At 35.8% G+C, this 12,291-nt stretch overlaps 1 protein-coding gene across 4 annotated transcripts in view; it reads left to right on the forward strand.

The window, feature by feature from the left end:
* The window catches only part of Atm (ATM serine/threonine kinase), a 114,423-nt gene that overhangs the window by 96,567 nt on the left and 5,565 nt on the right, over nt 1-12,291 (forward strand). For all 4 annotated transcript variants that reach the window (XM_010610638.3, XM_010610637.3, XM_010610640.3 and 1 more), the window contains 4 exons: nt 5,706-5,871; nt 7,197-7,283; nt 11,490-11,604; nt 11,822-11,885. In XM_010610638.3, the coding sequence (XP_010608940.1) occupies nt 5,706-5,871; nt 7,197-7,283; nt 11,490-11,604; nt 11,822-11,885 (432 nt within the window). The remainder of the gene's footprint in view (nt 1-5,705; nt 5,872-7,196; nt 7,284-11,489; nt 11,605-11,821; nt 11,886-12,291) is intronic.

Here is a 12,291-nt window from a genome sequence, read left to right on the forward strand (position 1 = left end):
TTTGTACCAGGGATCAAACTCATCCAGCACCATCTTTTAAAGAGACTATTTTTTCTGCAAAGTATATTTTTGGACCATCTGTCAAAAATCAGATAGGTAAAGGTGCATGGGTTGTTTCTGTGTCTTCTGTTCTATTGCTCTATGCCTATTTTTGTGCCAATATCATACTTTGTTAATATAGCTTTGTAGGGTAACTTGAAATCTGATATTGTAACACATTATTTTCATAGGGATTTTTATCATGAAGGGATGTTGAGTTTTGTCAGAGGATCTGTTGAGAGGATCATGTGATTTTCATCCTTGATTTTTCTGTTTGGTATATTACATTTTTTACTTGTGTATATTGAACCGTCTTTGCATACCTCAGATGAAGCCAACTTGTTAAATGATTTTTTAAATGACTTGTTGAATTCTGTTTGTGAATATCTTAATAGATTTTGTTGTATCTATGCTCCTTCAGACTAATTGACCTGTAATTTTGTTGTTGTTGTTGTTGAAGCGTTATCCAGTTCATATCAGAGTAATATTGACTTCATGAAGTATGTTGGAATTATTCCTTCCCTTTCAATTACATGGAAAAGTTTGAGGAGTATTAGTGCTAGTTCTTTAAACTTAGGGTAAAATTCATTGATGACTCCATGGGATTCTGGACTTTTCTTGGTTGGACAGTTGTTACTGCATAATTTTCATTGCTTGTTATTGATCTGTTCAGAGTTTTTATGTCTTGTTTTAATTTGGTAAGTCACATGGGTCTCAATTCATCCATTACTTCCAGATTCTCTGATTTATTGGTGTATGATTTCAAAATAGGATCTAATAATCCTCTGGATATCTGGGGTGTCTATTATAATTCTGCTTTTTTCATTTTGAATTATATTAATGTGAATCTTTTCTCTTTGTGTAAGTTTTACTGAGGGTTTATCAATCATATTTATTGTTTCAGTGAACCAGCTCTTTGACTTATTGATCCTTTGTTCTGTGTTTTTACTCTGTTTCATTAATTAACACTCTGATGTTTATAAATCTTTTCCTTCTTCTAGTTTTGGGTTTGAATTATTCTTGTTTTTCTTGGACCTTGAGATAAATCATTAGATTTATTCATGCCTGTTGTGTTTCTAATGTAGGACCTCATAGTTATAAATCTCCCTCTTAGAACTACTCTTATTATATCCACAGAGTCTGATGTGGTTTTCCATTATCATTTGACTCTAGCAATTTTTTTTTTGGGGGGGGGGCTTTTTGAGAAAGGGTATCACTATGTAGTTGAGACTGATCTGGAACTCACTGTGTAGCCCAGGCTGGTCTCGAACTCAGCGATCCTCCTGCCTCAGCCTCCCGAGTGCTGGGATTACAGGCGTGTGTCACCACGCCCGGCTGACTCTAGCAATTTTTAAATTTCTTCACTGATTTTTTTTTTCCTACCTGTTACTCAAGAGTGAATTATTCAGTCTCCATATATTGCAGTAGTTTCTGTGGTTTCTTTTGCTGTTGATTTCTAGTTTCACTCCTTTGTTCTGCTGGTCTGCAAGAGATTTCAGTTGTTTTGTGTTTGTGGGGACATTCTTTATAATCTAAAATATAGTCTCTTTTGGAGAAAGTTCCATGGACTGCTGAAATAACTGTGTATTCTGATGTTATTGGATGAGACATTCCATGGAAATCTGTTAAATCCATTTGTTCTATGGTGTACTGTAACTCTGATATTTCTTTTTTTGCTTGTTTGTTTTTGCTTTTTGGGTGGGATTTTGATGGGGATGACCAGTTTATTCATGAGAGTGGAATCTAGAAATCCCTCACTGTGATTGTATTGGTGCTTATCTGTCCTTTTATGTCAAGTAGTTTTTGTTCTATGAAATTGAGTACACCAATGTTCAGTGCATATATATTTAAAATTGTTGTCTTTATAGTGACCTTTGTCTCTTCTGACAAATCAATTCTGATTTAAAGTCAACTTTGTCAGAAATTAGAATAGGTACTCCTGATTGCTTTTAGGCCCGGGCTGCTTGGAACATCATTTTCCATCCTTTTATTTTCTCTTTGTGTATCTTTGGGATCAGTTTTTGGAAACTTATGATTATTTAATAGCATTTTATTACCTTGTTTTCTCATGATTCTTGTGTTTTTGTATTTAAAGTTGTAGATCAGTTGGAAAGTAAAGCTGTATACCACTATTGTGGAAACCTCCCCATGAGGTATCCTCAATATAAATCGGTATTCAGGCTCCTATTCAACTCATTCAAAGTACTAAGATCAGTCCCTAGCATTTTATTGCAAGGAAATAAGCACTCTAGTATTATAAACATCCAAAGAACCAACCAGATATCAACATATAATTTAAGTCATTTTTAAAGTTCTCAACTCTTTCAGTAACCCTGGAAGACTAAGGAATAGTAATGATGAAAAATAGGCTGGAAAATAGAAAAAAATTAATAAAAAATAAGGAAGAAAAAGACAAAAAAGATCAAAATAAAATAATAGGTTTTTTTGTTTTTCTTTTTGTTTTTTGGTACCGGGGATCGAACTTGGGCCCTTGTGCTTGCAGGTCAGGCAGCAGAACCACTGAGCCAAATCCCCAGCCCTAAAATAATAGGTTTTGATATTATTTTTATACCTGGAAAGAATGTGGAGAGGGATAGGAGGTTAAAAAGTTATTTGTGGGACAGCAAAAAGAAGGAAAGGGAAAGAAATACAAGAGAAACTTTACAGATGTTGGATCCATTTAATAAACAGCAGAAACCTAATACTACAAGACGCAAAAAACAAACCTTGGTGAGGGAGAACCTGTGATGGGTCAATTTAAGACACTATATAAACAAAAACTGGTTAACACTCATACACAGTTGTATATACAAATATGCCCTTCATAGACACTATAAAATAGAAAAAATAAGTTTTAACAGTAGTTTTTATTCACAAAAATAAAAACATGAAAGGATGGGAGACTTGAGAGGAAAATAAGAAAGAAGAGGAGGGTGAAGGAATTTTAATTGAAAGTTAGAACAGAGGGTGATTGAGTCCCATTAGTGATCTAACAAATACTAATACAGCAAACTGTGAAGCAGCCTTTGGTTCGAGAAAACCGAATGTGACACTATAAGATATTATAGAAGTAAAAGCAGTAACTAGCGCTTGTATGTTCTTACCAGAACACAAACACCCTGCTCCGAGCTCTTAAAAAAAAAAAACTAATAAAAATAAAAATCAGTCCTATCTTCCTCCTTGTGATGGTATATACATACATACATATACATACATACACATACATACACACACACATACATACATACATACATACTGAAGTTTAAATTAGAGCAGATTACTCCTCAATTCAAACAGGGAACACCTCATAGAGCTTCCAGGGACCTGAGTGCCACTCCTTTCTGATTGTGGCTGAAAACTTGGTTAGGTTGGCCAATGGTTGAGTTAATTCCCAACAGTTGACTTAAACTTTCCCATAGATGGCAGCAAGAGGGCTGAAAACACTAATGGTGGCGAATGTATGACACATATGCCACATCAGACTTTTTATTATTGCCAGCTCTAAAAGGTTTGCCATCACTGGTCTAGACCATCTTCCAAATCAGCTGCTTTTGTTATCAGCAAGCAAGTCCAGAGAGTAGAATAAAGCTTTAGCAAAATTGTCTGCTCTTCTGGAAGTGTAGATGGGCCATGACTAAGCATCTCACCCCCAGGGACCTCCAAATGGACTGGGAGGGAGTAGGCACATAAGGACTGTGTTACAGCCTTCAACTGGCCTGCAGAAGTTTCCCCAGACTGAGACCTGTTCCCACAGACTTCTGCAAGAATACTTCTCCTGCTCTCATGACTCACACTGCTACCTGTCACATGGTATAAGGTCTTGGAGTATGAAAAATATAGCAGTTTTCTCACCTGAGCAAAGGGAGTTCAAGAGGGCTTCCCAATCTGATTCTGCCCAAATTTATGGCTCTTGAATGAATATCGTGGAGCAGTTAGTGAATATACATCTTTAGTCTGCCATCTTTTTTTTTTTCCCTCTAGAAAAGTTTTTCAGTTACACAAAGTATCAACTCTTATTGGATGAGAAATTTAAACATAAATCAGTGTTCCCAATTTGGGATAAGCACAATCCTTAAACAGGATACTAATTAAAACAGAAAAGATTATGCCATGTCCTTGGCTTATCTGACATTTATTCATTGTATCAGCAATATTTATTGAATGCCTCCTATCAGGTACTAAGCTGCAATTTTACAAATATAATGGCTAATTGTTATTCTTTTTGCGGGGAGGGGGAGGCTACCAGAGATCCAAATTCAGGACCTTTTGCCTGCAAGGCATGTGGCAGCATAATCTTTATTGTTCTTATTCCCACTTTAACATGAAAGTACAAAGAATTAACTTGCTTCATGTCAATAACCACGTAGTGTAGCAAGGATTGAACTTGGCCCAACTCCAGAATCTATTTACTTTTATTTATTGAGCTTTCTGTTAACATGATTTTTAAAATTTGTGATAAGTGCTGTAGATGTTGTAATTATGTGTCTCCAGGGCACTGAAGGGTGAACTGTAGATATGGAAGAGGAATAGTTAGTTCTACCTGTGGGGGGAGGAGGAGAGAGAATTAGATTTTTAAAAGGCTTCATAGAGAAGATACTTGAACCAAAATTTGTCAGTGAGTTTTCCAGGCAGAAGAAGCAAGTAAGCTATAGGAGGGAAGTACAAACAGGAAAAGACAGCATAGACTTAATCTTTGAAGGGGAATAGATAGATAAGATTGGATAGTCATTGGTCAGAAATGGAGAGTTGTTTTATGCAAGGCCAAGAATCTTGTGTTTTGTCCTGTAGGCAATAGAAAACCCTTGAGAAGGGTAATAACATCAGAGTAATATTTGAAAAAGATAACTCCTGCAGCACTGGGTATTGTTTTTGAGAAAGCAGGTTGGAGGTATGAGACGGGGTGTGAACTAGGACTAATAATGGTAGCAATGAGGAATCATGGGTGGATGTGAGAAATTATAAGGAATCATAACTGATAGGATTTGATTGCCAATTAGAAGTAAGGTTGGAAATAGGAGCACTAGTTTTCTGAGTAAGTGGATGGTAAGGCTGCAAATCTGAACAACCGACAAAATAGCTGACGTTTGCCAGAGATGAAAAAGTATTTCTGGATTTGGAAGTGATCCGAGTGAAGATACTAATTGGTTAGGTGGAGAAGCACATGAACCTACAATATCTGGGCCAAAGACAGGTTTAGAAGTCATCAGCAGATAGATAAGAGTTGAGCCCATTGAAATAGATAAGCTTTGCTTCAACCAAGTATTTCAAAGTGAGAAGATATTGGAAAACAGATCTGAGACATGTCATGACATCTGCTTTGCCATCCATCAGTGATTCATTCTTTCATTCTTTTCTCTTTCCTATTACAACTTCAGTGTTGTAATGCTACCTGAGATTATCTGGAGATATCGTTAGTATTTCTGTTTACTTCCATCTAGATTTGAAATTTAATTAAAACAACTACTAGTCATCTGTTGATGTCCCTTTTTCTTTTAAAACGAATATGAAAATCCTAAAGAGACTGTCACTTAAAATTAATTGCTTTCTTGGCCAGGCTCTTAGCTTCTTATAGGTAGATCTTGTTCATCTTATCATTTTCCCTTAAAAACAAAGTGGATGTTAAACACAACATTGAAAAAATAACTTTATATATGATCTCTTTAAAGGATGTACAGAAGAAGTCCTTTGAAGAGAAATATGAAACTTTCATGGATATTTGCCAAAATTTTCAACCAGTTTTCCGTTACTTCTGCATGGAAAAATTTCTGGACCCTGCTGTTTGGTTTGAGAAACGATTGGCTTATACTCGCAGTGTGGCCACTTCTTCTATTGGTAAGCTTGTGCATCTTACTAGATCCAATGCTTTGCAGCATTTTGAATGCAGGATAATAATAGTGGTAATGATAGTTATTAACCAAACTATCTTCATCATTCGATTATTGGGTTACTTATGCTTCCTGATTCTTAGCTTCTAATCACAGCATTTTCAGAAGAGAATTCTCCGGGGTAGGAAGACTATTTTGTCTTCATTGTATAGTGAATATGACATGTTTTCTCTTTTGTTTATATATTATTGAAATTTTCTTTGGGAGATAAAATCTTTGATAAATCCATTTGATATACTTTATTATTGTTCTTTTGCTCAAAATCTCTACCACACCATGATGTTATCACCCAGTGATTGTTAATACAGTCTTGTATTCAGTATAGAAATAATGCTATATACATTTTGAAATTTTTAATCTATAAAAGATTGGAATAGTTAGATCAAGTAATCAACAAAATGCTAGCATAGGAAAACAGGAATGTAATAGGTCTTCTGATTTATTTTTTAACTAAAGATAGCCCCCTCCATGACATATACTTCACTCAGAGACACGGAGAATAAATGTTTTGAAAAAGTTCCCAGATAATTTGACTCTTTCCTACATTAAGAATCACTAATTTGATTCAAATGATGTAGTTTGTAACAAGAAAGCAGGCCCAGTTAATACCGTGCTAGTCAGACACTACATCTTAAGTCCATTCCCAGTGCTTTTCTGTAAGACTACAAGGTATCTGTCAGTAGGTTAAATGTTTTAAAATATATTATCCTCTGTCTTAAAAATTGAAGTGCAGGGCCGGGGATTTAGCTCAGTGGTTCGGTGGCCTGCCTTGCAAGCGCAAGGACCCGAGTTCAATCCCCGGTACAAAAAAAAAAAAAAATAGAAGTGCAGTTTTTCCTGGATATGTACCTGTTAAAGTCCATTAATGATTAATTTGTTTTCAGTATCTTCATTGAGCAGAAGAATGACTTCTCAATTTATAATTATACTCAGTTAAAATTTGGGTGCATATAATGCACTGCTTTGGCCCATATAAGTGATGAGTCTCAAGTATAACCACACTAATTTCCAAAGTACTAGATATTTTAAAACTTGTATCTTTTAATAAAAAAGAGAATTTTTAAAGCATATTGTCTACTTGAAAATGAAGTATTCATGAAAGTGGCTGGCCAGAATTGACTTAAACTCAAAATGGCCACTGGTATACATGATTTTTCTTTAAATAGGCTAAAGAGCCTACAGTACAAATTACACAGTCAGTGGTATTAGTGGAAGTTATGGCTAAATGTTTATTAGAAATGAAATTAGTAATTTGAGTTTTATTTTCCCCAGTTGGTTACATCCTTGGCCTTGGAGATAGACATGTACAGAACATCTTGATAAATGAACAGTCAGCAGAACTTGTTCATATCGATTTAGGTAAGTAATAAAATATTTATTTTTAATAAATATTCAATGTATATTGTTTGCCCACCAAGATATTATAGATATGAGAGAGATATGTCAGAGATAAATTATATAGACACATTTTATTTATTTATATATGTGGGGGGCTTGGTTTTTTACTGGGGATTGGACTCGGACCTTATGCTTGACAGACAGGCGGTGGAACCACTGAAGTAAATCCCCAGCCCTGTGTTTTTTTTTTTTAATTAATTTTATTAGTACATTTTAGGTGTACAATATAATGACATTCATCATTGGAAATTTACACCTTTACTTAATCTGTCTTGATTCTTATTTTTTTCCTCATTCCCTTTCCCTCCCTTCAACCCCTCGATCCCTCCCTATTTGCAAATACTTTGTTTCCATTTTTTCATTTTCTCACATTAATTCCATTCCCTTTCTTTTCTGCAACCCCTCCCACTTCCCCTTTTCCTTTGTCCCTTTTCTTCCTATTTCACATGATCTGTTATACATTCTGTTCCTTATTTATACTTTCAGTTTCTCACACCAGACAAAATGTTTGGTATTTACATGTGTGTCCTATTTATTTCCCCTAACAGTATCACCTCAAAGTGCATCCATTTAGCTATGAATATCTCAACTTTCTCATTTTTTATGGCTGAGTAGTGCTCCATTTTATTTTTTAAAACCATGTCTTTATCCAGTCTCCACTTGATGGGCAGTTGGGCTGCTTCCATGTTTAAGCTATTACACACTGTCCTGCTCTTTTTCTAGAAGCTTGAAGTTCAGCATCAAGTTATTTAATTGAGCTCACTATTTTCCTAATATGCGTATTCACTGCTATGAATTTCCCTTGTAAGACTGCTTTCATTGTATCCCATAGATTCTGATATGTTGTATTGTCACTGTCATTTAATTATAGAAACTGATTCTTTCTTTAACTTCACCTGTGACCTATTTGTTATTCAAAAGTGTTGTTCAATTTCCATGTATTTATGAAATTTTTGCGGTTTTGCTGTTGATCTCCAATTTCATTGCACTGTGGTCTGATGATATGCAGAGGATAACTTTAATTCCTTTGCAGTTATTTAATTATGGGAGAGTATGTGGTCTATTTTGGAGAATGACCCATGTGCGGCTGAAAAGAATGTGTATTCTGACTTTGTGGGGTGCAACACTCTAAACATTTGTTAAGTTCATTTGTTCAAGAGTTTGATTGGGTTCTAGAATTTCATTGTTTATTTTCTGTCTAGTTGATCTATGTATTTGTGACAGTGGGATATTAAGGTCCCCCACTACTATTGTATTGTTGCTTATTTGATTTTTCATGTCTGTTAGAATTTGTTTTATATAGTTGAGCACACTAGTGTTTGGTGCATATACATTTATGATTGTTATCTCTTCCTCTTGGATTGTTCCCTTTACAAGGAATGTAGTATCCTTGTCTCTTAATCAGTGTTGGTTTGAAATCCACTTGATCTGCAAAGAGGATAGCTACTCCTGCTTTTTTGGGGGGATTCCTTTTGTAGGCAGTATTTTTCCACCCTTTAACTTTGTCTATGAGTTTCTTTTTGAATTGTGTTTCTTGTATCTGGCATATTGTTGAATCTTGCTTCTTGACCCATTCTGCCAGTCTATATCTTTTGATTGGTGAATTGAGACCATTAACATTGATGGTTATAAATGATATGTATTGACTTATCCTTGTCATGACCTTTTCATGTTGTTGGATTCTCCTCCTTTGCATTTAATTTCTTGATGTGCCTGATGGAATCATTCTGCTGGGCTTTGTTGGGTTATGCTCTTCATTGTCTTTTCCTAGGATATTGTTTAAAATTTTTTGGAGTGCTGGTTTGGTATTCATCAATTTCCTGAAGTGCTGTTTGTCATGAAAGTATCTTATTTCTCCATCAATTTTGAAGATAGTATTGCAGGGTACATTAATCTGGGTTGGAGGCTGTTTTCCTTTAGGGATTGAAATACCTCACTCTTCTTGCCTTGAGGGTTTGGATTGGGAAGTCTGCTGTGATTCTGATGGGCTTTCCTTTGTATGTGATTTGTTTCTTTTCTCTAACTGCTTATAGAATTTTGTTCTTCTGTTGGGTTTCTGGTATTGTAACCATTATATGCCTATGTAGATTGTTCTTTTTATCACAGGTAGAGTCCTATATGCCTCACTTATCTGTATGTCAAGTAAGTTCTTTTTTCCTACTTGGCAACTTTTCTGACATATCTTCTGTGAATAGTTTTGTTTGGTACTAGGGATCGAACTCAGGACCTTACACTTGGTGAGGCAGGTGACAGCACCACTGAGCTGAATCCCTGGTCCCTGTGCACTGTTTGTGTCATCTGCACTCTCTCCTGTTTCTTCATTGACTCTGATTAGTCTTATGTTCTTCTTCTTTGCATCCTCTAGCAGCTGCTGGATTGATTTCTCATGGTTACTTACTATTTCTAAGAAATTTTTCTTTTCCTGGTCACTAATTGCAATCCTGTCTTCTATATCTGAAATTCTGTCCTCACTTTGGCCCATTCTGCTTTGTAAACTTTCAGTGGAGTTTTTAATCTCCTGGAAATCTATTTGCATCTGTTTTGTGGATTCCCTTTGTTTCCTATTTTGGGATTCCATCATGTTCCTCAGTGCCTCGGTTTTTTTTTTAAATCTCTGTCCATTCTAGATTTATTAGTCATGTCGTGCACTTTGTGCACAGACTCTGCTGTTATCTGAGAAATTTTTTCTAATTTCACTTTTTCCAGATCCTCTTTTGTTGCCACTTCAGGGAGTCCAGGTGGTTGAGTATCAGATTATTCCATCTTGTTTCCTTTTGGTGTTGCCTTAGGTGATCTGGAAGTCTAGTTTTAAGACTTGTTTACATGTCTTCTCATTTCACCCAATGCAGTCTGCTGTGCCTTTGTTGAGGCAACTTTTTGCTACCCAGTGGTCTTCAATTCTCACCAAGCCACAGAGCAGCCTTTTCTGTGCTGCTCACCAGAACACCACTTCGTGGGTTCAGAGTGGTGGCCTTCTGGATTCCTGAGCTGACCTGTTGTCTGGGATGGTATCTAGGTGTGCACATTTGGGATGGTATCTAGGTGTGCCCCTGGCTAGGGCCCCTATGTAGCTTTGTCTGGGAGGGCCTTTGGCTGGGGGCTGTGCACCCGTCCGTGGTGTCTGAGCAGCCCTCTGGCTAGGGCCTTGGTGCACGTAACAATGTTATCAATGTTATTGGGGCAAGCCTCTGGTTGTTGCAAGCCCCTCTTTGATGACAAAATTATAAAAATGCAGAACAGATTACTGGGATGGTAGTTGGGGGTGATAGGCCAAGGGAAGAAAGTAGGTATGGCTGTAAAAGGACACTATGAGGGATCCTTGGGATGGAAATGTTATATGTGGCTACATCTATGTTAGTGTCCTGGCTGTGATATTGTACTATAGCTTTTCAAGATATTACCACTGAGAGAACCTTAGGAAAAGGTATTTAAAATAGTCTTTTCTAAGGGCCGGGGATTTAGCTCATTAAAATAGTCTTTTCTAAGGGCCAGGGATTTAGTGGTTCTGCTGCCTGCCTCTCAAGTACAAGGACACAAGTTCAATCCCCAGTACCCCAAAAAAACAAAAAATAGTCTTTTCTATATTATTTCTTATAACTACATATATCTATAATTATTTCAAAACTACAATTTTTTAAATATTTAAAAATGTACATATATAGGAAAAGGTTTTTAAAATAATCTTTTCTATATTGTAACTACATATATCTATAATTATTTCAAAACTACAATTTTTTAAATATTTAAAAATATACATATATAGGAAAAGGTTTTTAAAATAATCTTTTCTATATTGTAACTACATATATCTATAATTATTTCAAAACTAAAAATTTAAAAATATACATATATGTGTCATGTCATCTACATCTCAAATTCTACCAGATATTCAAAATGTTTTTTGGGTGGGGGGACCAGGGATTGCAGTAGGGGACATTCCATTTGCGAGGCAGGCGGTGAGCTAAATCCCCAGCCTCCTCAAAATAACTTTTAATCTAACTTCTTGATTATGTTAAGAAGTTACAGTTTTGTATTTGAGCTGAATCTACTGTGTGTTCTAGTCCCAATACAGTAAAGGTGACAGATTATTGCCTTTGCAGTAGTTTACATGGCAGTTAGGAAGAAAGTTAGCTGTCAAATCTATACCTCACTGTATTTTTGTTTTAGGGGTTGCTTTTGAACAGGGTAAAATCCTTCCTACGCCTGAAACAGTTCCTTTTAGACTCACCAGGGATATCGTGGATGGTATGGGCATCACTGGTGTTGAAGGTGTCTTCAGAAGGTAAGTGAGAAAAGATAAAGGAGGACAGATAGTTGTTGGTGTCAAAATCATTTGAGTGTAGATTTATATAGGTAATAGAAATCAGTGATGGAATTATATCCCAATACTTTATAGTACTTGAAAAAGACCCTGATTATAGGTAAAGATATGTTGAAAATTTCAGTGTGCAACAAAATCTATATTTAGAGTAATCATAAATAATTATTTGATTTTTTAGATGCTGTGAGAAAACCATGGAAGTTATGAGAAATTCTCAGGAAACTCTGTTAACCATTGTAGAGGTAAAGTATGTTATCAGGAAATCTTTATTTCTCTACCAGATAGACACTGGTTCTGCAGTAAGAATAAATGATAATATAGATGCCTTAATAATGTGTAAATTAAAGTTTAAAATTATATTATCGTGTCCCTTTGCATTTAAAACAGAAAGTCTAAACTTTTACAATTTAAGAACCAAAGCAGTATAACATATTCCCCGGAATTTTATGCTACTTAGTTTCAGTAAGAATTTTTTATGGCCGGGCGTGGTGGCGCATGCCTGTAATCCCAGCACTCTGGAAGCTGAGGCAGGAGGATCGCTGTGATTTCAAGACCAACCTGCGCTACACAGTGAGTTCCAGGGCAGCCTGAACTACATAGTGAGACCCTGTCTCAAAAAACCAAAAAAAAAAAAAAAAAAAAAAAGAA

This window comes from Fukomys damarensis, unplaced genomic scaffold, assembly GCF_012274545.1.
Source record: "Fukomys damarensis isolate Sample0158 unplaced genomic scaffold, DMR_v1.0_HiC HiC_scaffold_16, whole genome shotgun sequence".
Taxonomy (NCBI): Eukaryota; Metazoa; Chordata; class Mammalia; order Rodentia; family Bathyergidae; genus Fukomys; species Fukomys damarensis.